At 47.0% G+C, this 27706-nt stretch overlaps 2 protein-coding genes across 4 annotated transcripts; one reads left to right on the top strand and one right to left on the bottom strand.

Annotated features, from left to right (window-relative positions):
* Positions 1 to 452: 452 nt before the first annotated feature.
* LOC103186236 (THAP domain-containing protein 5) lies at positions 453 to 14831 on the bottom strand. The gene is made up of 3 exons (XM_007905134.1): positions 14496 to 14831; positions 1123 to 1315; positions 453 to 1016 (listed from the first exon to the last, which is right to left on the bottom strand). The coding sequence occupies exons 1-3, from the start codon at positions 14576 to 14578 to the stop codon at positions 471 to 473; spliced, it is 822 nt and encodes a 273-aa protein (XP_007903325.1). The 5' UTR covers positions 14579 to 14831; the 3' UTR covers positions 453 to 470.
* Positions 14832 to 14989: 158 nt separating this feature from the next.
* LOC103186237 (dnaJ homolog subfamily B member 9) lies at positions 14990 to 27414 on the top strand. Of its 3 annotated transcripts, XM_007905136.2 has the most exons (4): positions 14990 to 15152; positions 16010 to 16217; positions 25372 to 25599; positions 26300 to 27414. In XM_007905136.2, exons 3-4 carry the CDS (start codon positions 25383 to 25385, stop codon positions 26713 to 26715), a joined length of 633 nt encoding a protein of 210 aa, XP_007903327.1. In that variant the 5' UTR covers positions 14990 to 15152; positions 16010 to 16217; positions 25372 to 25382; the 3' UTR covers positions 26716 to 27414. The 3 variants fall into 3 exon arrangements, with proteins under 3 accessions (XP_007903327.1, XP_007903326.1, XP_007903328.1); XM_007905135.2 differs by lacking the exon at positions 16010 to 16217; XM_007905137.1 differs by lacking the exons at positions 14990 to 15152; positions 16010 to 16217 and adding an exon at positions 19838 to 19865.
* Positions 27415 to 27706: the final 292 nt, after the last annotated feature.

Below are 27706 nucleotides of genomic sequence, written 5' to 3'. Positions count from 1 at the left end.
ACTCATGCCATGGCTGTTTGTGTAAAATTGATGTACGCAATTGCCATTTTCTTGTACCTTTCGCCCATAAAATACAAAGGCAAATCCATTTTAGAGTATATCCTGTGAACCACTTTGAGATGTCTCTACGATGTGATAAGGCACTCCATCAAATATAAGGATTATTATTAATAAACCACTTATTGAGAAGTGTAATGTAATCTGTCACATAAAGACACAAGCAGGTTGTTCTCCAGCTTGCCACAAAGTGCAATGATTTTAAACCAAGTGCTTGCTTATAAAAGGTAAAATCTCCATAAAAATAGACCCCCAAAGTCACTTCATTCAAATGCAAGCACTCGCCTGGGTTTCATAAATCTGTCGCGCTAGTGGAGGGGATATATTTTCTGAGTTGGGAAATACTCTTTGCTGCTCAGAAGCATACAATTCCTGTGGTGCAACATTCACAGCAATAGAATAAAATAATACTTTTATTGTAAGACCGTCAATTCGAAGGTTGTCAAACAATTCTCCATAACTTTCAATTTTTCCTCAGAAATAAGATTCTCTTGTTTGAGCTGCTCGATCAGGTGTTCCATTGACTTGAGCCGAGCCACAGTTCTCTGCTCTTGTTGCTCCAGTTCCTCGATTTTCCTTTGCAATTTGGAAATCTTTTCCCACAGCTGCGCCTTGCCCACGTCCTGCCTACAATATGAGTGCTCAAGTTGCAAAACCTCAGCCACTATGGACCTTTCATCGTGGCTTGTTTCCAACTGTTCTCTTGTTACTAAGGGTTCAGTTGGAACTTGAGGAACCGACAGTCTTTGATTCACAATGCACAGAGGTGGCACGGTGCGTTCGATTGGCTTCCTATAGAATTGCTGATCAGTCTGTTTAACAGTCACTGAAACTTCCAGTCTTTCAAGGGGTGTTATTTCATCCGTTGCAGCAGGACCACAAACTAACAGTTTTGCTTCTGCTGTTTCCTCAGATGAAACGTTTTTCCTACGAACAGCTCGAGAACACTGTTTCTTTCCCTGAAAATACATTTTTGGAGTTTTGTTTGTTTTTAAGCAAGCATGAGACCGTTCATTCGCGTACTTTCCACAAATAATTGACTTCTAAAACGAGTTTGATTCTTACCTGAAGATGAGTTGGAAGTAAGAAAACAGTTGGAACTGCATCTGGCTTCAAGTAGCGAATACCCCAACGCCATTCAAATGAGTCTGTCGTGAAGTGGTCACTGCAAATACACTGGTACCTCTTTGGGAACCATTTCTCCCTTTTCATGTTTACGATCCATTTGTGAAGCCTTTCTTTGTCTTGCAAGGGAAACCTTTGAGTTCAAAAAGAAGAGCGAGTTGCAAAATGATTGAAGTAAAGTTTTCAAATACATGTTCAGTAAACCGATCAGTAACTAGTTTACAGAACATGTGTATCGCAATTTCTACTTCAAACACCTTACCCTCCAACCTTTAGCTCAAAATTCTCCTTATTTATCGTACCCCCCAAACTCTCCCCCACCTTCCTCTCTAACATCTCCATCCTTCTAGCTTCCCTCTGCCTCTGTTCTGAACGCCTCCTCATCCTAGGTGACTTCAACCTGCACTTCAACCCCTCTTGCTCTACCTCCATTGATTTCTCTCTTCTCTCACAATCTCTCCCTCCACATCCACTCCACCCACATCCATGGCCACCCACTTGATCTGATCACCCAGGGCTTCAGCACCTCAGACCTCACAATCGCGAACAAAGACACCTCGGACCACTACTTCATCTCCCTTAACTCCACAATTCCTCTCCCTACCACCACCAAACCCACCTCCATTTCCTACCGCCCCTAGAAAAAAAATCTCCCTGCACTCCCTCTCCGCTACCCTGGAGTCATCTGACCTCCTCCCACTCTGGGCTCCCTCCCACACCGACTTATCCTCCTCGGACACTCTCCTCCACAACTTCATCTCCAGCACCTTTGATGCCCTTGCTCCCCCTCACCTCCCATACCACCTCCTACTCACGCACGCAATTCACCCTGGTACACCAGCCACCTTCACTCCCTCAAGACACAGATTGAAACGCACCTGGCTCAAATTAAATTTCATGGTCTACTGGCACATCTGGTTCGACCACATCAAAATTTATCGCTCCACCTCACCTCCGTAAAATTGTCCTTCTACTCCAAGATAATCTTTGAGGCCAAGGACAAGCCTAGGCTCCTCTTCTCCACCACTAACCGGCTCCCCCACCCACCCTTTCACACCTCGCTCATCCTCTCCTCTAACTCCAACTGCGAGGAGATGTAGGACTTCCTCGAGACCAAAATCGATGGGACCCGCTCAGCCACCTCTGCTCGTCCAACAGCTACCCGTTCACCATCTCCCCCTTACACACTGGCTCCTACCCATCCCTCCCTCCACACCTTCGAATATGTCTCCCCCTCCTCTCAAACCAACATTATAACCCACATGAAACCCAACACCTGCTCCCTAGACCTGATCCCTAGCCCTCTCCTTACCTCTCAGCTTCACCTCCTTGTCCTTCTACTCACAGATCTCATCAACCTCTCCCTGTCCCCTGGCACCATTCCCACACTCCTAAAAACAGCCGTCATCACCCTTATCCTCAAAAAACCTTCCCTGGACTCATGCCTGCTTTGAACTTACCATCCCATCTCCAACCTCACTTTCCAAGGTTCTTGAATGAGTCATTGCTTCCCAACTTCCCTTCCTCTCCCACCACTCCCTATACAAAACCCTCCAATCGGGTTTCCACAGCACAGAAACAGCCTTGGTCAAAGTGACAAACGACATTCTGTCCATCTGTGACAAGGGCTCCCTCTGTCTCCTCGTCCTCCTTGACCTCTCTTGTCTTTGATATCTTTGACCACTCTATCCTCCATTATCGCCTCTCCTCTCACCTCAACTTTCATGGTTCTGTCCTTGAGTGGTTCAGATCCTACTTCCACTTCATCTCCACAAACAGTTTCTCCTCCAGCCCCCACACTGTGCCGTGCGGTGTTCCTCAGGGCTCTGTCCTTGGTCCTCTCCTCTTCAATTTGTACAGGCTTCATCTTGGTGACATCATCTGCAGACATGGGGTCAACTTCCCCATGTCTGTGAATGACACCCAACTCTATCTCTCAGCCTCCACCCTCGACTCCAGGACCACTGCTGTCCTGACAGAATGTCTGTCAGACATCAATAATAATAATCCTTGAATTTGATATAGGGTCTTAAAGCGCTTCACAGAATATACTGTAAAGTGAACTGACTGTATATTTTGTGGGCGAAACATGGCAGCCAATTGCACACAGCAGTGTCCCACAAGCAGTCGTGGATTGAGTGAGCAGTTTCCTTTTAAGGTATTAGTACCTCCATAAAAGCGATCCTCCAATCGAATAACAACCGGGTTCCTACTTGCTGCCAGGTAAACAGAGGTGTGTGGAGTAAGGAAACCTGGCCAACGTTTCACCCTGCCGGGAATCGAACCCAGGTCTCTCGTTTGTGAAGCAAGTGCTCTAACCACTGAGCTACAGGACCTGGATGAGTTAACTTTCCACAGTTGAACGTCAACAAGACCAAGGCCATCCTGATTGGCTCCCATCTGCGCCTCCACACCTCAGGCATCATCATCCATGGATGCATGCTCCACCTTACTGAGCCAGTCCGGAGCTTAGGCATTTTGTTTGACCCTCAACTGTCTTTTCTTCCTCACATCTGTGCCATGACCTGCTCTACCTTTCCCCATCTCCATAGCGTCGCCCGGCTCTACCAATGCCTCATCCCTAAGGCCCCAAAACCCTTGTTCACGTGTTCATCACATCAAGGCTCGACTACGCCAACTCCCTGCTTATGCAGCTTCCCAATTCTTCCCTCCACAAGGTGCAGATCATCCAGAACCCTGCAACTTGTGTCCTCTCCCGCATCAGGCTCCGTGCATCACCCCCACACTCGCACGGCTCCACTGGCTCCCATCGCCCAGAGGATAGAGTTCAAAATCCTCGTCCTTGCCTTCAAGACTCTCCACAGCCTTGCCCCTTCCTACCTCTGTGACCTGCTAACCCCATATTAACCCGTCCACTCCCTCCACTCAGCAGGCTTCAGCCTGCTCCATGCTCCCTGCCCAGCCTTCAGCCATTCTGCCTCCACCCTTTGGAACTCCATGCCACATTCGTTTCACCTCACTCCCTCCCTCCCTTGCCTCCTTTGAAGCACATCTCAAGACCCTCCTCTTCAACTGTGCCCCTCCTCTGTCTTTACCCTCCAGACTGCTGTTGTTATCTTCCAGGTTGGGTAACCTTGTGGATAACACAATGAGAGACCTGCCCCCTCTCCCCCCTCTGCGCCACCTCTAGCGCCCCCAGTTACCATGCAAGTGGGCTGACCATGCCCTTACTGCCTGCCTCAAGTCTCTGCATGCGCATCCTAGCTGCCGCTCCCGACTCGAGCTCTCCTTCCCTAAAAATGCTCCCATCCATTCAAGTCTCCCGCTCTGTTCTCCTCTCTCTCCGTCCTCCTTGCCTCCTATCCCCACTTGACTGTCCCACAGCCTCCTTCTGCTGCAGCCTGGGATTCCTCCTCCAGGCCCATCGTGGCACTCGGCATTGGCTATCCAGCAGCAGCCACACTGACTGTCCCATTCCCCACTATCACCGCAAGCCCTGTCGGACCCAGACCCCGGTGGCCAAACTTTCCCCCCTCATCCTTATTCCCATCCTCCTTGCCAATCCCTCCATCACACATTCGCCTGCCAACTGTCCCCTCCGCAACAGCCTTCAAAATGTCTGCACCCTCTACAACAAGGCTCTGAGCATCAATGACCACATCTTTGATGAAAATATCGGCATCATGGCCCTCACTGAAACCTTGATCAGCCCAGGCAACACCTTCCCCCTCACTGAGGCCACTGAGGCCACACCACCCAGTTATTCGGCCCACAATACCCCATGTCCCAACCGCCATGGCGGTGGTGTGGCCCTCATCTCCAGGAGCTCACTTGGTCTATCCCCCTACTCCTCTGGCTCATACTCACATGCAAGCACCTTGCATGCTACCATCCCTCCAACCTTTCCCTCAAAATTACCAGCCCACCCAAAAACCTCCCCACCTTCATCCCTGACGTCTCCACTCTCCTAGTTTTCCTCTGCCTCTGTTCTGAACACCTCCTCATCCTCGGCGACTTCAACCTTCACTTTACCAACTCCTGCTCTATCTCCTCAGACTTCTCCTTTCACAATCTCTCCCTCCACATCCACTCTGCCATCCATGCTCATAGCCACCCATTCTTCCTGGTGATTACCCGGGGCCTCAGTGTCTTGGATATCACAGACAAAGCCATCTCCGATCACCATTTCATCTCCTTTAACTCCTCAATCCCTCTTCCCACTGCTACCAAATCCATCTCCATCTTCTGCCGCCCCTGCAAAAAGATCTCCCCACAATCCCTCTCTGCTGCCCTGGAGTCATCTGAAGTCCTCCCCCTCTGGTCTACCTCCCGCACTGATTTATCCTCCTTGTTTACTCTCCTCCACAACTCCCTCTCCACCATTCTTGATGCCCTCACCTCCCGAACTGTCGCCTACTCATGAACCTCACCCTGGTAAACCAGCCACCTTCACTCTCTTTAAGGGTCAGGTGTGGGCCGTCAAACGCAACTGGCTACATTTCACAGCACAGAAACTGCTCCGGTCAAGGTGCCAAATGATATTTCTGTTGCTTTTGATACCTTGGACTGCTCTATCCTCCACCGCCTCTCCTCTCAACTCAACCTTCAAGGTTCTGTCCTTGAATAGTTCAAGTCTTATCTCTCACAACGCTCCCAATTTGTCTCCGCCAACGGTTTCTCTTCCAGCCCCGCACAGTCTCGTGTGGTGTTCCTCAGGGCTCTGTCCTCGGTCCCTTCCTCTTCATGCTCCCCTTTGGTGATATCATCCACAGATATGGGATCAACTTCTACATGTATGCGGATGACACCCAATTCTATCGGTCTGCCTCCACATTCCAGGACAACTGACATCCTGACAAACTGTCTGTCAGACATCAAGTCCTGGATGAGAACCAACTTTCTACAGCTGAATGTCAGCAAGTCTTAGGCCCTACTGATTGGCTCGTGACAGCGCCTCAGCACCTCAGGCACCGACAGCATCAGCATCCACGGTTGCACACTCCACCTCACCAAGCCAGTTAGGAAGCTGAGCGTCTTGTTCAATCCTCAACTGTCCTTTCTTCCCCATATCCATGCCATGACCCACTCTGCCTTCCCCCACCTCCGCAACATTGCCCGACTCTGCCACTGCCTCACCCCTCAGGCTGCCGAAACCCTCATACACGCCTTTGTCACCTCAAGACTCGACTATGAAAACTTCCTCCTTGTCGGCCTCCCCAACTCTTCCCTCCACAAGCTGCAGATCATCCAGAACTCTGCAGCTGTGTCCTCTCCTGCACCAGGCTCTGTGACTCCATCCCCCCCACCCTCGCCTAGCTCCACTGGCTCCCCAGAGGATAGAATTCAAAATCCTCATCCTCATTTTCAAGGACCTCTACGCCCTTGCCTCCTCCTATATCTTTGACCTGCTGACCCTCTATCAAACTGTCCGCTCCCTCCATTCAGCAGGCTCCGGCCTGCTCCAGGTCTCACGCCCAATCCACCCTACCATCGGCGGCTGGGCTACCAGCCTCTCTGCCCCCACTCTTTGGAACTCCATCCCACAATCCCTTCGCCTTGCTCCTTCTCTTGCCTTCTTCAAGGCATGACTCAAGACCCTCTTTCAGCCAGCCTCCTAACCTCTATGCCTTCCTCATCCCAATCCTGCCCCCCACGCTCGGATCCTGATCCCTGACTGTTCAGCACCTTGGGATGTCCTCCCCATGTGAAAGGTGCTTTACAAATGTAATTTTGTGGTTTTTGTTGGACACCCTTCTAATCTCCTTCGCTCAGGTCAAAATCCCTGACTGTCCAGCACCTTGGGACATCCTCCCGAAGTGAAAGGTGCTTCACAAATGTACTGTATTGTACTTCAATTATTTTGCACATGTTCCAATGTATATCAGAGCTCATATTGAAAACAATAATAATCCTTTGATTTCATATTGTGCCTGATCACATTATTGAGACATACAGTAAAGTCAATTGACTTTACGGGTCTCCACAAGATCGGCCTTGAAGGAGGTGAGGGCGAAGGCAAGGTGGAGGGATTCTAGAATGGAGTTCCAGAGGATGGGGGCAGAAAAGCTGAAGGCCTATCCGCCAAGGGTAGGCAGCGGACAGGGAGCATGCCAATGCCTGCTGAATGGGGGAGTGGACAGATTATAATAAATAAAAATAATATTGCATTTGATATAGCACCTCATCATGTTGTCTCCTCTCTTGCTGTGTATTCATTTATAATAATAATATTTGCATTTGATATAGCACCTTATCACATCATTGAGATGTTTCAAAGCATTTCACAGTATTTACTGTAAAGTGGGATTGACTGTGTATTTTGTGGGCGAAAGGTTCCTTATCAGCCTTCCCAACTCTTCCCTTCACAAGCTGCAGATCATCCAAAACTCTGCAGCTCGCGTACTCTCACGCATCAGGCTCCGTGACCCCATTACTCCCACCCTCGCCTGACTCCACTGGCTCCCCATCCCCCAGAGGATCGAATTCAAGATCCTTGTCCTCACTTTCAAGGCCATCCATGGCCTTGCCCCCTCCTACCTCTCTGACCTGCTGACTCCCTACCAACCAGCCCGCTCCCTCCATTCATCAGGCTCCGGCCTGCTCCACGTCTCCCACCCTACCATTGGTGGCCGGGCTTTCAGTCTCTCTGCCCCCACACTCTGGAACTCCATCCCACAGTCCCTTCGCCTCACTTCCTCCCTTGCCTACTTCAAGGCCGGTCTCAAGAACCCTCCTCTTCGATCGTGCCTTCAGTTGACCTCTCACCTCTCTGCTTTCCCTCACCCCTACCCCAACCCTCTCCATGCTCAGGTCCTGACCCCTAACTGTCCAGCGCCTTGGGACGTCCTCCTGACGTGAAAAGCGCTCTATAAATGTAATTTTGTTGCTGTTGCTCTTGTTGAGGTAGGGAGGCGCACAACCATGAAGGGCCTCAAAAGTGAGGACTGGATTTGAAACTTGATTCTCTGAGGGAGGGGCAGCCAGTGGAGCCACGCAAGGAAATGATGTGCAGCACAGCAATACAACACAGGAAGAGGTACTTCCGAGTCAAACCACTCCTCATCAATACTAATCTTCGTATTTGACTCAATTTCAACAACAATGAAAGTGCTTCACATGTACTTCCTGATATGAAAAGCGCTTTATAAATTTAATTTGTTGTTGTTACTTGAGGTTTGGTTGACTTTATTTATAGGTAAACTACTTGATAAGGTGCTCTATCAAAATCAATGATTATTATTATAGGTATTGGGCTCGCCACTGTATTTGTTAAAAGGTAACATTCAGCAAAGTTCTTTTTAATTCTACCAACTCCCATCGGATCAATCTGTTACAAAAATGTTTAATTTGCTGTGCTAACTCTTGAAGAGGTCACACAGAATGATTGACTGCAGCAAGTGAAAGACTATTTTCCAGAAAGCATTCAGTCATCATAGAATCATAGAAGGAGGCCATTCGGCCCATCGAGTCTGTGCCGGCTCTTTGACAGAGCAACTGACTTTTATTAACCCCAATCACCAGCTTTCTCCCCATAACCCTGCAAACCCGTCTTCCCCAGATACCTATCCAGTTCTCTCTTAAAAGCTGTTATCGAATCGGACTTCACTGCCCTTTCGGGCAGATCATTCCAAATTCGAACAACTCGCTGAGTGAAAGAATTTCTTCTAACCTCCCCTCTGCTTGTTTTGGTAGATACCTTAAGACTGTGACCACGAGTCACAGACACACCTACCAGCGGAAACAGCTTTTCCTTATCTAGTCTGTCGAAACCTTTCATGATCTTGAAGACCTCTATCAGGTCCCCTTCTCTGCTCTAATGGGAAAAGTCCTAACTTCTCCAGCCTGTCCTCATAGCTAAGGTTCCCCATTCCTGGTATCATTCTCGTGAATCTCCTCTGCACCCTTTCCAGTGCCTTAATGTCCTTCCTGAGGTAAGGTGCCCAGAACTGGACGCAGTACTCCAGCTGAGGCCTAACCAGTGTTTTGTATAGATTAACCATAACCTCCCTACTCTTATACTCTATGCCCCTACTAATGAAGCTCAGTACACCAAATGCCTTTTTTACTGCCTTATCTACCTGCCCCGCTACCTTTAATGATTCGCTTACTTGAACACCCAGATCTCTCTGTACGTTCACCCCCTTAAGATTGAGCTACCAAGTCTATATTGCCTCCTATCATTTTTCCTACCTAAGTGTATCACCTCACACTTACCACATTGAAATCCATCTGCCACATGTCAGCCCATTCCACCATTCTGTGTATGTCTGCCTGCAGTCCGTCACAATCTTCTTCACTATTTACTACCCTACCTAACTTGGTATCATCTGCAAACTTGGAAATAGTGCTCCCTATGCCCAAGTCCAGATCATTAATATATATTAGAAAGAGCAGTGGTCCCAATACCAATCCCTGGGGGACACCGCTGCACACCTCCTTACATTTCGATTAACCCATTAACCACCACCCTCTGCATTCTGTCACTCAGCCAGTTCCTAATCCAAATGGCTACTGTCCCCTTAATACCGTGGGCCTCTCATTTTTTTATTAATCTCTCATGCGGTACTGTGTCAAAAGCCTTTTTGAAATCCATGTAAATAACGTCCACCGCATTTCCCTCATCAACCCTCGCAGTCACCTCTTCAAAAAATTCTATTAGATTTGTTAGGCAAGATTTGCCTTTAACAAATCCATGTTGGCTGTCTCTAATTACCTCGTGTTCCTCTAAGTAGAGATTTATTTTGTCCCGGATTACGGTCTCCAGTAGCTTTCCTATTACCGAAGTTAGGCTGACTGGCCTGTAATTTCCGGGCTTGTCTTTCTGCCCCTTTTTGTAGAGGGGGGTAACATTAGCCACTCTCCAGTCTCTTGGCACCACTCCTGTGTCCAATGACGATTGAAATATAATGGCCAAAGCCTCCGCTATTTGAACCCGTATCTCCCACAGCAACCTTGGGTGAAACCCATCTGGTCCTGGTGACTTATCAATTTTGAGCCCAGTCAATCTTTTCAGAACTTCCTCTCTGTCTATAGTAATCTGATCTATTTCCTCTACCCTCTCATCCAATACTGCGGCATTTGGGGCATCCGTTTCCGTTGTGAAGACAGATGCAAAGTACTCGTTCAGTACATCAGCCATGCCCTCTGCCTCCACAACAAGATTGCCGTCATTGTCTTTGATTGGCCCCACCCTACCTTTAACTAACCTTTTTTCCTTTATGTGCTTATAAAATATTTTAGGATTCCCCTTTATGTTACCCGCTAACCTCTTCTCATGCGATCTTTTAGCCTGTCTTATCACTCTTTTAAGATCACTCCTGCATTCTCTATAATGCGCTTTGCTATCCTCAGTGTCTTGCATCCGCCAATTGTCGTACGCCATCTTCTTCTTTTTCATCCTAGACAGAATATCCCTGGTCATCCAGGCTGGCTTGGTTCTCGCACATTTCCCTTTTGTGGGAATATATCTATTTAGACCCTGAGCTATCGTATCTTTGAAGATCTCCCATTGCTCATGAGTCGTTTTACCTGCCATTCTTACTTGCCAGTCCACCAACTCTAGGTCCCTCTTTAGCCCATCAAAATTAGCTCTTTTCCAGTCAAGCATTTTCACCCTTGACTGTACTTTGTCCTTGTTCATGAGTAATCTAAATCTAATAATATTATGGTCACTGTTACCTAGATGCTCCCCTACCGAAACTTGTTCAACCTGACCTACTTCATTCCCTAGGACAAGATCCAGCAATGCTTCCTTCCTTGTAGGACTGGAGACATACTGCTCAAGAAAATTTTCCTGTACACAGTTGATGAATCTTTCTCCTGCCTTGCCCTCAACGCTGCTATTTTGCCAGTCTATATTGGGATAATTGAAATCCCCCATTATGACAACTCTGTTCGCCCTACATCTGTCCGTGATCTGGTTGCAGATCTGCTCTTCCATCTCCTTCCCTCTATCTGGTGGTCTATAGTAAACCCCTATCAGTGTAACCACTCCTTTCCTATTTCTGACCTCTAACCAGATCGATTCTGTTGTCGGGCCCTCTAGATCTAGAGTCTCGTTCCTTTCTACAGCTACAATTGTATCCTTAACTAATATTGCCACCCCTCCACCCTTTCTTCCTTCTCTATCCTTCCTGAACACATTATACCCTGGAATATTTATCTCCCTTTCCTGTCCTGGCTTGAGCCATGTCTCAGTTACTGCTACCACATCGTAACCCCTACGGCCAGTTGAACCTGCAGCTCATCAACCTTATTCCCTAAGCTACATGCATTTAGGTACATGCATTTGAGGAAATTGTCCACATATACCTGCTCTATATTTCCCACTTGTCTTTTTCCTTTATTCCCTAATCTATTTTTTATCCTGGGATACCCATCCCTCCTCACCACTAGTTTAAATTAGCCCCCCCAGCATTCGATAATCTCTTGGCCAGGAAGCTAACCCCTGCCTTGCTTAAGTACCCATCCGCAAGGTAATGATCCCACCTCCCCCAGTAGTGGTCCCAATTGTCCACAAAACAGAAACCTTCTTTTCTGGACCATTTTTCCAGCCAGTCGTTCATACGCCTGATCCTTTCATTATGGTGCCCCGTTGCCCGAGGCACCGGGAGTAACCCAGAGATCACCACCTTGGATGTTCTGACCTGAGTTTGTTCCCCAACTATTGATACTCGCCCTGGAGTATCTCAGGCCTCTTCTTCCCAATATCGTGGGTCCCCACATGGACCACGACTTCTGGACATTCTCCTTCCCCCTGAAGAATCTTGTCCACACGCTGGGTAAAGTCCACTACCCTCACACCAGGAAGGCAGCAAACCATCCAAGCCTCATCATTCTTATGACAGAAGATCCCGTTAGTGCCTCGCACTGTTGAATCCCCTATCAGAACAGTGTTGCCCGTGTGATTCATGCCCCTGTTGGACAGAATGTTCACTGCTGTCCTCATGGGAGGTTTCCACGCTCTCAATTGCTAATGCTGAGTACTGATTTGAGACCGGTACTCTGTTGGGGGTGCTCTGCCTTGCACAAGCCCTCTTCTTTCCCCGTCGCACTGTCACCCAATCACTTTCAGCATGTGGCTGTGTTTTGGGCTCCTCTGGGAGTGGTCCTGTTCCTGAACTCTGACCCCCCGATGGCTCCAATACCCCTCTCTCATGGTTCCTATACAGTGATGGGCTGCTATCACTGAGTCCGAGGGGAGTGAGGGTCTCCTCCACCATACTGTCCAGGAACCTCTCACTGTCCCTGATGGAGCGCTATGTTTGCACCTGGGCTTCCAGCTCAGCTACTCTCAGCTGAAGCTCCCTGATTTCCAGACATTTGCGGCAGATGAAGTCACCCGGGCTTAAGGCGCCCTCTATCAACTCCCACATGTGACAGACCTCACAGTTTACCTGCCACACCATCTTCACAATCTTTATATAGATACAAAGATATATAGCCTGCCCCCACTTCCCCCTCTGTACCTAATTCTCACTCTCACCAAATTTCCTCACACTCTGGCCTCGCCTCACTCCGGACGTAGCTCACTCTGGGCCTTACAAATGTAATTTTATTGTTTTTTGCCCCTAAAACTAGACATAATCTCCATCAATGCCCTAGCCCCTGCTAGTTAGGGTCAGGGCATTTTGGTTTCAAAATAGAATTCATGTGAATAATAATAAAGAATAATAACCATTATATATGATTTAGTGCCTTTCATGTCAGGAGATCATCTCAAAGCGCTTTGCAGGATTTACTGTAAAGTGTATTTTGGAGACACTCACAGCAGCAAATTTGCATACTGTGAAATCCCACAAACCACCAACTTCATCTGAGGCATTGTTGTCCAGGACACCATGAGAAACGCTTCCCTCTCTTTGCAATCTACCTCGTTCTTCAAATAGATGACAGCTTTAGATAACTTGTGTTGGTTTGCTCTGATAGCAGTCAGTTTGCGCACAGCAAAGTGCCACAAAAGGCATGGAGCAAATGACCAACTTTTATCTGGAGGATGTCAGAAGTGAGAAACTCCCTTCTCTTTTCGAACTGTGCCACAGGATCTTTAACGTCCACCTGGATAGCAAGGCTGTCCCATTCTGTTTAATCTTGGTTTAATGTCTCATCAGGAGGGAGGACAGTGCCTCTGATAATGCAGTGCTCTCCCTCAGCACTGCATTGGAGTGTCAGCCTGGACTAGGTGAGCTCAAAGCCCCCAAGTGGGACTTGAACCCACAATGTTCTGGCTCAGAGGCGAGAATGCTGTCTACTGAGCTGGGCTGACACATTTACTGTCCTATTGCTGTACTATCAGTATTGCATATATCACTATACACAAAGCCACTATTACTGTCCCAATACACGCAGTGCTGGGGATGCACTGCATTGTTGGAGGTGCCGTCTTTCAGATAAGACATTAAACTGAGGTCCTATCTGCCTGTTCAGGTGGATGTTAAAGGTCCAACAGCACTATTCGAAAAAGAACTCTCTCCTGGTTTCCTGGACGACAATCCCCCCAAAATAATTTGGTCACTCACTCCATGGCTGATTGTGGGACATTGCTGTGCGCTGTTACATTTCGCCCACAAAATACACAATCACTGGAATTTACAATATACTCTGTGAAGAACTTTGAGACATCTCGACCATGTGATAATAATAAAAATCCTTGCATTTGATATAGCGCTTTTGACATCTTCTGGACATCTCAAAGCTCTTCACAGAATATACCATAAAGTGAATTAACTGTATATTTGTGGGCAAAATGTGGCAGCCAACTTGTTCACAGCAGTGTCCCACAAACAGTCATGGATTGAAGTGACCAATTTATTACTGTTTTTTTTGCTTGAGGGATTATTATTAGGCATGTCGAGTAAGGAAACTTGCCCAGTGTGCCAGGAATCGAACCTATGGGGAGAGAGCAGGGGAGTGGGTTGATTAGGGTTATGGGGAGAGCGCGGGTAAGGTAAGGTAAGGCAAAGAAAGTGACAGACTTCATTGGTATTAATACGGTTCTGGGCAAATGCAGATTGCATCAATTTGCTGAATGATAGAGAATGCTTACATTCACAACAGAATATACTTGCGACGATGGATTGTGCAACAAGTGCACTTCACAAGCAGCACATGACACAATTTGAAATATCCAGCAGCTAAGTTTTTTTTCAAAAATTGCTTTCAAGTAGACTTGTTTATATACATTATTTCATATATATACTGTTTATATACATTGTGATAAGGCGCTATATCAAATGCAAGGATTATTACTATTTATTGGTATCACACAACATTGGGGCTACTTTTGGGGACACTATTTGGTGGACTTTGGGTTACAAACATGCATTAGCTCAGGCAGGCCAGGCTGTACTCACGGGTAGAAGCTGAGCTTGCGGTTGTCGGCTGACAGCTGGCCGGACCGATTGCAACAAGCGGCCGCCGCACAGTACTTGGGCATGTCTCAGGGCCGCGGCAGGGGGGGCACATCCTTCTCCAACGCCTTTTATTATAAATTTCAAAAATTACAGGCGTTTCCTTTCTTTCAAAAAACACAAACAAACCACCTCCTCCTCCAGGCCCGGCCAGGACCAGCCGCGCAGGCGCAATTGAAGGCGAACTGACGGGATCAAAGGCCACATCTGCGCATGTGTAACGTAAAAAAAATCAAACTCGGCGGCTTTGGCGGTTGAAACACGCGCGTGCGCAGAGTGAGAGCGAGAACGGAAAGACGAGCAACGGCGCATGCGGACTCCAGGGAGCCGCAAAGGCTGGGCAGCCAATCAGCGAGTGATTCGTGGTGCTGAAGGTGCGGAGCGGGGCGGGGCGCTGTTGGGAGCGCGCGACCAATCAGCGACGGTTCAGACAGTCACGTGGAGGCAGTTTCTCTCTCTCCGGACAATAGGCGGCGCCGAGAGCGACGGTCAGTTGTCCAGGCCTGGCAGCCGCATCGGAGATACAACTCCAGTAGGCGACACACAACACATCCTACAGGCCGCAGCGGAGTCTCGGCCTCCAGTCAGCAGCTGTCTCTGGTAATGTCAACTTTATGTGACGGTCTCTTCCCTGGAAACTCTTCTCTCACTCCCCACCCCTCATCCTCGGGGTTGTCTTGCCACCTGTCCTGTCCTTTTTGCGCAGCCTCAATTGCCTCTTCCTCCTCTGCCCCCCCCAAAATTTCACTCAGAAGATACAGTGTATTCTGTGAAGTGCTTTGAGATATCTTAACTATGTGATAAACTGCTATATCAAATGCAAGGATTGTGATTATTAAAATTGTTCAGGTGGATGTTAAAGGTCATGTGGCACTATTCGAAACGAGAAGAGATTTCTCTTCCGGTGTCCGAGCCAACAATCCCCCATTGATTGTGGGACACTGCTGTGCTCCAAACTGGCTCCTGCATTTCACCCACAAAATTAACAGTCACTACACTTTATAGTCTGTCCTGTGAAGTGCTTTGAAATATCTCGATAATAATACTTCAATTTGATATAACGCCTTATTATGTCTTGGAGGAACTCCCCATTCCTTCTCTGTCACCTCTCACAGTTCCTACCACAAATGACGACCTATCTCTCTGTGACCAGGACTCTCTCTGCCTCCTTGTTCTCCTGGACCACGCCATCCTCCTCCACTCCCCTCCTCATCCATCTTAGTGGGACTACACTCGCATGGTTCAAGTCCTACTTAACCAATCGCCAGCACTTCATCTCGACAAATGTTTTATCCTCTCGCCCCCACCCGGTCATCTGCAAGGTACTCCGAGATTCCATCCTTGGCCCCTTTCTTTTTCTCACCTACGTGCTCCCACTCAGCGATGTCATCCGCATACATGGGGGTCAACTTCCACATGTATGTGGATGATACCCAAATCTACTTCTCCTCCTCCAGCTGCGACTACCAGTCTGCTGATGCCCTGCCAGCTTGTTTGATGGACATCAAGGCCCGGATGAGCACAAATTTCCTGCAGCTGAATGTCGACAAGACGAAAGCCATACTTTTTGGCTCCCATCAACGTCTTCTCTCCTGCCGGTCTGAATTCCTCATCCTTCCCGGGCTCCTTCAGACTTTCCAAATCCGTGCACAACTTAATTGTCAGGTTCGAACCGCAGCTTTACTTTTTACCATACATCTGTTCCCTAACCAGGACCGCTTTTTTCCACCTTCGCCACATTGTCCGCCTCTGTCCGTACCTCACAGCCAACGCAGCTGAAACTCTCATGCATACCTTTGTCGCTCCCTCGCTGAACTATTCCAACGCCCTCCTCGCTGGTCTCCCTAGCTCTGCCATGCACAAATCCAATTAATTCAAATCTCTGGATACTCCCGCATACAACTCCGTACCCACATCACATCAGTCCTTGTCAGGCTTCACTGGCTCCCAATCACTGAACAGATTTCAAGATCCTCTCGCTTGTTTTCAAATCACTTCATGCCCTCGCACCTCCTTGCACTCCATCCACCCGCTGCCTCTGCTTGGCTGGCTCCGGCATCCTGTTTATCCTCATGTCCTCCGTTCCACCGTCGGTGGCTGTGCCTTCAGCCACTGTACCGGGAAACTCTGAACTCTCTGTCAATTCCTCTGCTTTGCTCCTCTCCACCTTCAAATCCTGCCTAAAGACCTTCATGCTTACGGTCTCTTCCCCCCCCACCCTCTGCCCCTGGCTCATTGTCAGACTCACTGACAGTGTTACTGTGAAGCTCTCCGGGATGCTACCCTGCGTGAAGGCCGCTATAAGAATGCAAGTTGTTGTCGTCATAGTGTGCTCTCACCTTTGAGTCAGAAGGTTGTGGGTTCATGAGTGGTGTCTCGGGACCCATATTCCCTAGACTGATACTCCAGTACAGCGCTGGTGCGCTGCATTGTCAGAAGTGCTGTCCTTCGGATGAGATGTTTCAAATGAGGCCCTTTGGTGTTTTTTTTTTAAAAAAGGGGTGTTTTCCGTGTCTCTTGGACAACAATCACTACCTCGCCAATAAAATTGGATATTCATTTAATGACTATTTGTGGGATGTTGCTGTCTGCTAGTTTGCTGCTGCATTTGAAAGGGTGGTGGAAGCCAATTCAATAACAACTTTTAAGAGAGAAGTAGATAATTATTTGCAGAGGACAAGTTTGCAGGGCTATGGGAAGAGAGCGGGGCAGTGGGATTGATTTGGAAAGCTCTTTTCAAAGAGCTGGCACAGATTTGATGGGCAGAATGGCCTCCTTCTGTGCTGTATAATTGTATGATTCTGTGATTTGTCCACAAAGCACACAGTCCCTGCACTTTACAGTAGGTCCCATGAAGTGCTCTGAGATGCCCTCCTGACATGAGAGGCAATATACTAAATGAAAAAATATTATTCCAACATCCTGCTCTCCAGACTCCCCAGTTCCTGCTGCCATAAACTGCAGAGTTCTGTAGCCTGTGTCCTGTCACACGCCAAGTTCCATCAGCCTATTGTTCCCATTGCTGCTCGGCTCCACTGGCTCACCATCCGCCAGTGGATTGAGTTCATGATCCTCGTTTAAAACCCTCTACAATCTCACCTTCAGACTCAGCAAACACTGGCCTCTTTCATCTTCCCTGGATCCGTCCCTCCTCTCCAGCTACCCCCCCATCTCTAATCTCCCATTTCTCTCCAAGGTCCTGGAATGAGTCGTCGTGACCCAGCTCCGCTCCTTTCTTTCTCGCCATTCCCTCTTTGAACCGCTCAAATCCAGCTTCCACGCTGCCCACAGCACGGAAACAGCTCTGGTCAAAGTCACTCATGACATTCTGAACATCTGTTTTCAGGGCTCCCTCTGCTTCCTTGTCCTCCTCGACCTCTCTGCAGCCTTCGACATTGTCAACCATTCCATTCTCATACACCGCCTCTCCCCTTTACTCAGTCTTCATGGATCTCCCTTGCCTGGTTCAATTCCTATCTCCCTCACCATCTCCACTTTGTTGCCTCTAACGGTTTCTCCTCCAGCCCCCGCACTGTCACGTCTGGTGACCCCAGGGCTCTGTCCTTGCCCTCTCTTTAATATCTACATGCTCCCCCTGGTGACATCATCTGCAGACATGGGGTCAACTTCCACATGTATGCGGATGACACCCAACTCTATCTTTCTGCCTCCACTGTCAACTCCAGGACCACTGCTGTCCTGACAGACTGCCTGTTGAACATCAAGTCCCAGATGAGGGTAAATTTCCTACAGTTGAATGTGAACAAGACTGAGGCCCTCCTGTTTGGCTCGCGCCAGAGTCTCAGCACCTCAGGCTCTGGCAGCATCAACCTCCATAGTTGCACACTTCCACTCACCGAGCCAGTCAGGAACCTGGGTGTTTTATTTGACCCTCAACTGTCTTTTCTCCCCCACATTCAAGCTATGACCCGCTCTGCCTTCCCTCACTTCCGTAACATCGCCCGACTCTGCCATATCTCACCCCTCAGGCCGCTGAAACTCTTGTTCATGCCTTCATCACCTCCAGGCTTGACTATGCAAACGCACTGCTTGTCGGCCTTCCCAACTCCTCCCTCCACAGGCTGCAGATAATCCAGAACTCTGCAGCCCGTGTCCTCTCCCGCACCAAACTCCGCGACCCCATCTCCCCCACTCTCGCCCGACTCTATTGGCTCCCTATCCTTCAGAGGATGCAGTTGAAGATCCTGGTCCTCACCTACAAAGCCCTCCATGGCCTTGCCCCATCCTACCTCTGCGACCTCCTAACCCCCTACCAACCTGCCCATTCCCTCTGCTCAGCCGGCTCTGGCCTGCTCCACGTCCCCCAACCCACCCGCCCCATGATTGGTGGCAGAGCCTTCAGCCACTCTGCCCCCAACTTCTGGAATTTCATCCCCCAGTCACTCCGCCTCACCCCTCCTTAGCCTCTTTCAAGTCCCGCCTCAAAACCCTCCTCTTCAACCATGCCATCGGCCACCACCCTTCCCCTCCCTTTCCCCCCACCCCCCACTGACCCCAGCTTGGGTCTGAAATGCTGTACTCTGTCCAGCGCCTTGGGACGTCCTCCCGACGTGAAAGGCGCTATACAAAATGTAATCTTGTTGTTATTGTTCTCCCCAGTACCCGCTTTGCAACTCCATTCCTGAGCCCTCGCCTTCTGCTCAGTCAAGGAATATTTCAAATGTGCTTCTTTGACCGTGCTTTCGATCATCATTTTCCTCCTGCACCCTGCTCCCACCCTAGGTTGAGTGCCCAGCCAGCACTATAAAGTGTTTTGAGATATATTCCTGCCATCAAAGGCACTATTTCGATGTCAATTATTGTGCTGAGTCAGCAGTTTGTGGCTTCAATTCCTGTGTCGGCTCTCTGAACTCAGTGCTGCATTGTTGGAATTACATTCCACAAGATGTTTAAGATTGATTCCATGGCGTGATAAGTATTATAGATTTGGAAGTTTGTTGGTGTGACTTGCGAGCAGCATATTGAAATAAATTTTATTAAAACATGTTTCCAGAGGTTGTACCGAGTAGGGTGTTTGCTTCAATGACCAAACTCTGATTTGTTCCAGTGGAGCACATAACAGCTGAAACTGAGGAGGCCAGTGTCCTTGGGGTTCATGTATCATTGTAGTACACAAGCTCTTAATTATGAATATCATGTTTAAATACAGCATATTCTCCTTGGGAAGATAATAATAATAATCCTTGCATTTGATATAGCACTTTTCATGTCGGGAGGACGTCCCAAAGCACTTCACAGAACACACTGTAAAGTGAATTGACTGTATATTTGTGGGAGAATAGAAGATAGAAGGTAAGGGGAATTGAACTATCACTTGGAGACTTTGCCAGACATGTAATCCAAGTTATTTTTGATGTTAGATGTAATCCAATGTAATTTTGATGTTAGACCAGCTACTCTTGTTCATCATTGTTACTTGGAATTGCAGACATAGCCTCAATGTTAGATAAGCCCCATTGTTCCTGACTGGACAAATACTGTACTGAACAGCTAACTGTTTATTTGATGGATTTGGTTGCAAGCCTGTCTCAGTTGATAAACCTTGCCTCTGAGTCAGAAGGTTGAGCGTTCTGACCCAGTATTGGATCTTTGAACTCCTATCATCTTGTTCGACACTCCAATGCAGAGCTGGCGGGGTGCTGGGCAGCGCTGCATAGTTCAAGGTGCTATCCTTAGGATGAAATGATAAACTGAAGTCCTGTCTGCCTTTTCAGGTGAACGTTAAAGATCAAATGGCTTATTTTAAAAGAAAAGAAAGTTTATCTTGTTGTCCTGGCCAATGGTGCTCCCCCACCATTTCAACAGTAAGTCATGGCTGTTGATGGGACATTGCTATGTGCAAATTGGTTGCCGTGTTTGCCTACAAAATACAGTTTACAATACGTCTGATGAAACACTGAGATGTCTTACTGATATAAAAGGCACAATCAAATGAAAGATAAAAAAAAATTGTTGGACTGGCTGATGTACTAAACGAGTACTTTGCATCTGTCTTCACTACGGAAATGGATGTCCCAAATGCCACAGTATTGAATGACAGGGTAGAGGACATAGATCAGATTACTATAGACAGAGAGAAAGTTCTGAAAAGATTGACTGGGCTCAAAATTGTTAAGTCACCAGGACAGATGGGTTTCACCCAAGGTTGCTGTGGGAGATACGGGTTCAAATAGCGGAGGCTTTGGCCATTATATTTCAATCGTCATTGGACACAGGAGTGGTGCCAAGAGACTGGAGAGTGGCTAATGTTACCCCCTCTACAAAACGGGGCAAAAAGACAAGCCCGGAAATTAAATTATTAATAGGAAAGTTACTGGAGACCGTAATCCGGGACAAAATAAATCACTACTTAGAGGAACACGAGGTAATTAAGAGACAGCCAACATGGATTTGTTAAAGGCAAATCTTGCCGCACAAATCTAATAGAATTTTTTGAAGAGGTGACTGCGAGGGTTGATGAGGGAAATGCGGTGGACGTTATTTACATGGATTTCAAAAAGGCTTTTGACACAGTACCGCATAAGAGGTTAATAAAAAAACTGGAGGCCCACGGTATTAAGGGGACACTATTTCCAAGTTTGCAGATGATACCAAGTTAGGTAGGGTAGTAAATAGTGAAGAAGATTGTGACGGACTGCAGGCAGACATACACAGAATGATGGAATGGGCTGACATGTGGCAGATGGATTTCAATGTGGTAAGTGTGAGGTGATACACTTAGGTAGGAAAAATGATAGGAGGCGATATAGACTTGGTAGCTCAATCTTAAGGGGGGTGAACGTACAGAGAGATCTGGGTGTTCAAGTAAGCGAATCATTAAAGGTAGCGGGGCAGGTAGATAAGGCAGTAAAAAAGGCATTTGGTGTACTGAGCTTTATTAGTAGGGGCATAGAGTATAAGAGTAGGGAGGTTATGGTTAATCTATACAAAACACTGGTTAGGCCTCAGCTGGAGTACTGCGTCCAGTTCTGGGCACCTTACTTCAGGAAGGACATTAAGACACTGGAAAGGGTGCAGAGGAGATTCACGAGAATGACACCAGGAATGGGGAACCTTAGCTATGAGGACAGGCTGGAGAAGTTAGGACTTTTCCCATTAGAGCAGAGAAGGGGACCTGATAGAGGTCTTCAAGATCATGAAAGGTTTCGACAGACTAGATAAGGAAAAGCTGTTTCCGCTGGTAGGTGTGTCTGTGACTCGTGGTCACAGTCTTAAGGTATCTACCAAAACAAGCAGAGGGGAGGTTAGAAGAAATTCTTTCACTCAGCGAGTTGTTCGAATTTGGAATGATCTGCCCGAAAGGGCAGTGAAGTCCGATTCGATAACAGCTTTTAAGAGAGAACTGGATAGGTATCTGGGGAAGACGGGTTTGCAGGGTTATGGGGAGAAAGCTGGTGATTGGGGTTAATAAAAGTCAGTTGCTCTGTCAAAGAGCCGACACAGACTCGATGGGCCGAATGGCCTCCTTCTATGATTCTATGATGACTGAATGCTTTCTGGAAAATAGTCTTTCACTTGCTGCAGTCAATCATTCTGTGTGACCTCTTCAAGAGTTAGCACAGCAAATTAAACATTTTTGTAACAGATTGATCCGATGGGAGTTGGTAGAATTAAAAAGAACTTTGCTGAATGTTACCTTTTAACAAATACAGTGGCGAGCCCAATACCTATAATAATAATCATTGATTTTGATAGAGCACCTTATCAAGTAGTTTACCTATAAATAAAGTCAACCAAACCTCAAGTAACAACAACAAATTAAATTTATAAAGCGCTTTTCATATCAGGAAGTACATGTGAAGCACTTTCATTGTTGTTGAAATTGAGTCAAATACGAAGATTAGTATTGATGAGGAGTGGTTTGACTCGGAAGTACCTCTTCCTGTGTTGTATTGCTGTGCTGCACATCATTTCCTTGCGTGGCTCCACTGGCTGCCCCTCCCTCAGAGAATCAAGTTTCAAATCCAGTCCTCACTTTTGAGGCCCTTCATGGTTGTGCGCCTCCCTACCTCAACAAGAGCAACAGCAACAAAATTACATTTATAGAGCGCTTTTCACGTCAGGAGGACGTCCCAAGGCGCTGGACAGTTAGGGGTCAGGACCTGAGCATGGGAGAGGGTTGGGGTAGGGGTGAGGGAAAGCAGAGAGGTGAGAGGTCAACTGAAGGCACGATCGAAGAGGAGGGTTCTTGAGACCGGCCTTGAAGTAGGCAAGGGAGGAAGTGAGGCGAAGGGACTGTGGGATGGAGTTCCAGAGTGTGGGGGCAGAGAGACTGAAAGCCCGGCCACCAATGGTAGGGTGGGAGACGTGGAGCAGGCCGGAGCCTGATGAATGGAGGGAGCGGGCTGGTTGGTAGGGAGTCAGCAGGTCAGAGAGGTAGGAGGGGGCAAGGCCATGGATGGCCTTGAAAGTGAGGACAAGGATCTTGAATTCGATCCTCTGGGGGATGGGGAGCCAGTGGAGTCAGGCGAGGGTGGGAGTAATGGGGTCACGGAGCCTGATGCGTGAGAGTACGCGAGCTGCAGAGTTTTGGATGATCTGCAGCTTGTGAAGGGAAGAGTTGGGAAGGCTGATAAGGAACCTTTCGCCCACAAAATACACAGTCAATCCCACTTTACAGTAAATACTGTGAAATGCTTTGAAACATCTCAATGATGTGATAAGGTGCTATATCAAATGCAAATATTATTATTATAAATGAATACACAGCAAGAGAGGAGACAACATGATGAGGTGCTATATCAAATGCAATATTATTTTTATTTATTATAATCTGTCCACTCCCCCCATTCAGCAGGCATTGGCATGCTCCATGTCCGCTGCCTACCCTTGGCGGATAGGCCTTCAGCTTTTCTGCCCCCATCCTCTGGAACTCCATTCTAGAATCCCTCCACCTTGCCTTCGCCCTCACCTCCTTCAAGGCCCATCTCAAGACGTTCCTCTTTGACCGTGCCTTCCAATACATTCTCACCCCATTCCCCCTAACCTTCAACTCTCTTGATTCCAATCCCCAGGTTGGTTGCAAACCCTTAACGATCCAGTACCTTGGGACGTCCTTCTGACGTGAAAGCCGCTACATAAATGTGATTTGTTGTTGTTTTAGTTAACCCATTAATCTATTACTGCATCAAATAATCCTCCTACATTAATTGAAATTGCACCTTTCACTTTGAGTGGACATCTCAAAGTGATTCACAGGATTTAAATAAATGACTCATATATTTGATGTTATGTTTTTCATGTTGGGAGGATGTCTCAAAGTGCTTAACTAGATTTATTGCTATATAGTGACTGTGTTTTGTAGGCGAATGCAGCAGCCAATTTGAGCACAGCAATATCCCCCAAACAGCTATGAAGTGAATGATCAATCTAATTTGGCAGTGTCCGCCAGAAATGCAGATGAGGCCTTGGTTTAACACCTCATCCAAAAGATCACCCCCAACAATCTTGTATTCCCTTGAGTTTAGAAGGTTGAGGGATGATCTGATTGTGGTGTTTAAAATGATAAAGGGATTCGATAAGGTAGCTACCGAGAAACTGTTTCCTCTGGTGGGGAATCCAGAACAAGGGGCATCATCTTAAAATTAGAGTTGGGCTATTTAGGAGTGAAATCAGAAAGCACTTTTTCACACAAACGATAGTGGAAATCTCGATCTTCAAAAGGCTGTGAATGCTGGATCGATTGAAAGAACTCAGGTCGATTTTTGTTAGGTAAGGGTAATAATAATACTAATAAACCTTAGATTTGATAAAGTGCCTTATCAAGTCTTCGAGATGTCTCAAAGTGCTTCATAGAATATACTGTAAATTAATTGACTGTATATTTTGTGGGCGAAATGTGGCAGCCAATTGTGCACAGCAGTGTCCCACAAACAGTCGTGGATTAAATGACCAAATAATTTTTAAAAAAAAAACATTTCTTTGAAGATTATTAAAACGGAAAAGTGATCCACCAATTGACTGACATCCGGCTTCCTACTTACTGCTAGGTAATCAGAGGCGTGTGGAATAAGGAAACTTAACCTAACGTTTCGCCCTGTCTGGGAATCAAACCCAGGTCCTCTCGCTTGCGAGACGAGTGCTGTAGCCACTAAGCTACATGACTCCAAGGGTATCAAGGGATATGGAGCAAAGGCGGGTAAATGAAGTTGAGGCACAGATCAGTCATGCTCTAATGGAATGGTGGAACAGGCTCGAGGGGCTGAATGGTCTAATTCTGTTCCTATGTTCCACCAGTACAGTCGCGTGGGCTTGAATTAAACAATGTGAATCAGAGTCATGAGTGCAATCAAATGATCCAGACCGGTACAAGCAGGATGTCTGTCAGCCCCAAAGTATCCAGCTCTCCAACAGCAAAGGATGGAAAGAAAATGACATTCAGTCTTGTAGGCACCACTCTTTGAATCAGCAGCGAGGCCTTGACTGAGGACTATCCTCTTGAAGTCCATCGAAAATTAAGTGTCTTAGTTATTGAATGGTTTATCCCGATGTTCGCTGCACTGGGAATATGGTTCCTGTCTTATTCCAGTCACATTGTGTCCAAAATATCCTCTTGAACTCCATCGAAAATTAAGTGTCTTAGTTATTGAATGGTTTATCCCGATGTTCGCTGCACTGGGAATATGGTTCCTGTCTTATTCCAGTCACATTGTGTCCAAAAAGCACAAATTCTGACTGAAGAAGTACTCTTTACACTGAGCCTTAATTCTTTGAATCTTCGTTATATTGAAATCTGTTTATTCTTTGAATCTTACCAGCAGCATTCTGTTAACTCTTATTTCTCTTTTTATCATGCAAGAGCTCATCATAATGGCAATAGCACAGTCTGTCTTTGCATTTGTCGTCTTTACTATAATGATATCCGAGTTCATTCTGGCGAGGAAGGATTACTATGATATTTTGGGTGTGCCAAAAAATGCATCTGATCGTCAGATCAAGAAGGCGTTTCATAAGCTCGCGATGAAATACCACCCAGATAAAAACAAGAGCCCAGATGCAGAAGCCAAGTTCAGAGAAATTGCAGAAGGTGAGTTTTAGTCCTTGTGTGTTAACCAGACATTGAACCGATCTTGTGATGTGTCCAAATCTGACTCCTTCTTGGGGCGGAGGCAAGTGGGGTCTCCCTGGAGCTGAACAAGGTGATATGTTTGGCAATGGGATATCAGAATCGACTCCAGCCCTCTGGCGGTCTTGGTAATTCTGTTCCTGAGCCAGGCAGGTCCGCACTACTCCAGGGCACTGCTGATGACCGCCTGCCTCATCGGCAGGGCTTGGAAAGGCAGACCAGTCACTGGTGTCAGGGAATCCACCTCCCAGCAAGCCAAAACCCGAATGGTGCCAGCTGGACAAGTAGTGGGAAAGCTTGCCAGACAGTGATATCAATGACAAGCTACGCGGTTTTAGCTGGTTTGACTTCAGCACCGCACACTGTGGGATCCCCAGGCCTTGCCTCTTGCCATTTGTACTTAATGCTTTGGGGAATCAGATAAGCAGGATACGTCCCTCCAGGGAGAGAGTGTGCAGTCCATTCCAACAATCTATCTGGGTTTTCCATGTCTAGGTGGGATGCATGGAATTCTTAGTTTGATTTGGATTTACTTATTCATGGTGATGGGTTTCCATAGGCGTCGAGATACCCAGCTGGCCAAAAAGAGAAATCTGTCCATCTGCCTTGCCGATGCAATGATTCTCCCATGTTGTGATTGAGATACTTCTTGTATTTGCAGCTTATGAAACCCTCTCTGATGAGAAGAGCAGGAAGGAATATGACCAGATGGGCCACCAGTTTTTTGGTGCAAGTCATCGAGCCCATTCTTCCAATTTCAACTTCGACGATTTCCTGAAGGACTTTGATTTTGGCCACAGACCGCAGCACAAGAAACATTTCAATGGTCACTTCAGAGGCCATCAGGGGGCACGCAAGTTTTCCTTCAATGGCGGACAGTACTCTTTGGACGATGGATTGTTTGATGACATGTTTGAGGACATGGAGAAGATGTTCTCGTTCAGCAGCTTCAGCAGCACTCACAAAAATACAGTGAGAACTGAGACCTTTCAGAGTACCAGCAAGCAGCACTGCAAGACTGTCACACAGCGCAGAGGAAATATGGTCACCACGTACACTGACTGTTCAGTGCCGTAAGCAATGTGACCTGTCACACCGCAGGGTTTGCGTGGCACTTTTCTGGTGTCATGGCTTGTTGGCCATGCAGGAGCATGCAGAAAGCAATTGCTGAGCCGAATTGCACAAAAGTCATGTTTTCCTTTCTGTTTTTGTGAACAATACAGAAATTATTGGGATGGAATAGGCTAATGGGTCATATAATAAACTGTTAACCACTTAACGATTGTTAAAGTACCTATTTCTGGTTTAGTAAGCTTTGATATCTTTTAAACAAAAAGCAATATTAGAGTATTTTATGTATGAGTTGATACACAGGACATAGCAAAAGAATGCTTCGAATGCATAGAAATATAAAATGAGAAGGGGAAGAGAAAAGGAACATTCAGTTATGTGACCGCTTAGTGTAATTTAAGTGGAAAGCTGAAGACTTGATTTGCACACAAATTTCACAATATGCCGACAGAACACAATTAGGTACATGACCTGCTGACGGATTAATCTGCTTTTTGCAGTTTTTCGGCAAGGTCTGTGTGCTGTGCTTTCGCTCATCCAGTAGGGCTTTAGCTTTTACAGCGCATTAGTGCATAGGTCTTCATCTTGTTGCGTCTACTATTTTGTGTGTGTTTTTGCTGTTGCCTTTTCTGACTTGAATTAAAAAAGAGTGAAGTAAGGGATGGCCATGCATTCAGACCTAACTTCCAAACTTGGATATTTGAACAAAATGCTGATGTACATTTCTTTTCATTCTCCTTGCAGTGAAACCTGAGCTGAACTTCGGATGTTGAAAACCATTTATCCAACTGATTTTGGTGATGGGGTTGGGGGAGTGGGAGAGAGAGGAAAGAGACTGAACTTCTTAAATTCCTTTAAAGTTTCCTCAGCGACTTAGTTCACCCATTGTATGAAGTCTTGTTTAGTGCTTGATCTGTTCCAGTGTGAATTAAAAAGTAGTGTTGGGTGTGTTACAGCACCCTATGCTATGTTCTGCTTCCATGAAACATTATACAAA

Source organism: Callorhinchus milii, unplaced genomic scaffold, assembly GCF_018977255.1.
Source record: "Callorhinchus milii isolate IMCB2004 unplaced genomic scaffold, IMCB_Cmil_1.0 Scaffold5, whole genome shotgun sequence".
NCBI classification, from domain to species: Eukaryota; Metazoa; Chordata; class Chondrichthyes; order Chimaeriformes; family Callorhinchidae; genus Callorhinchus; species Callorhinchus milii.
Note: the sequence above shows the minus strand (reverse complement) of the source record. Positions and strands in the feature narration are given on the sequence as shown.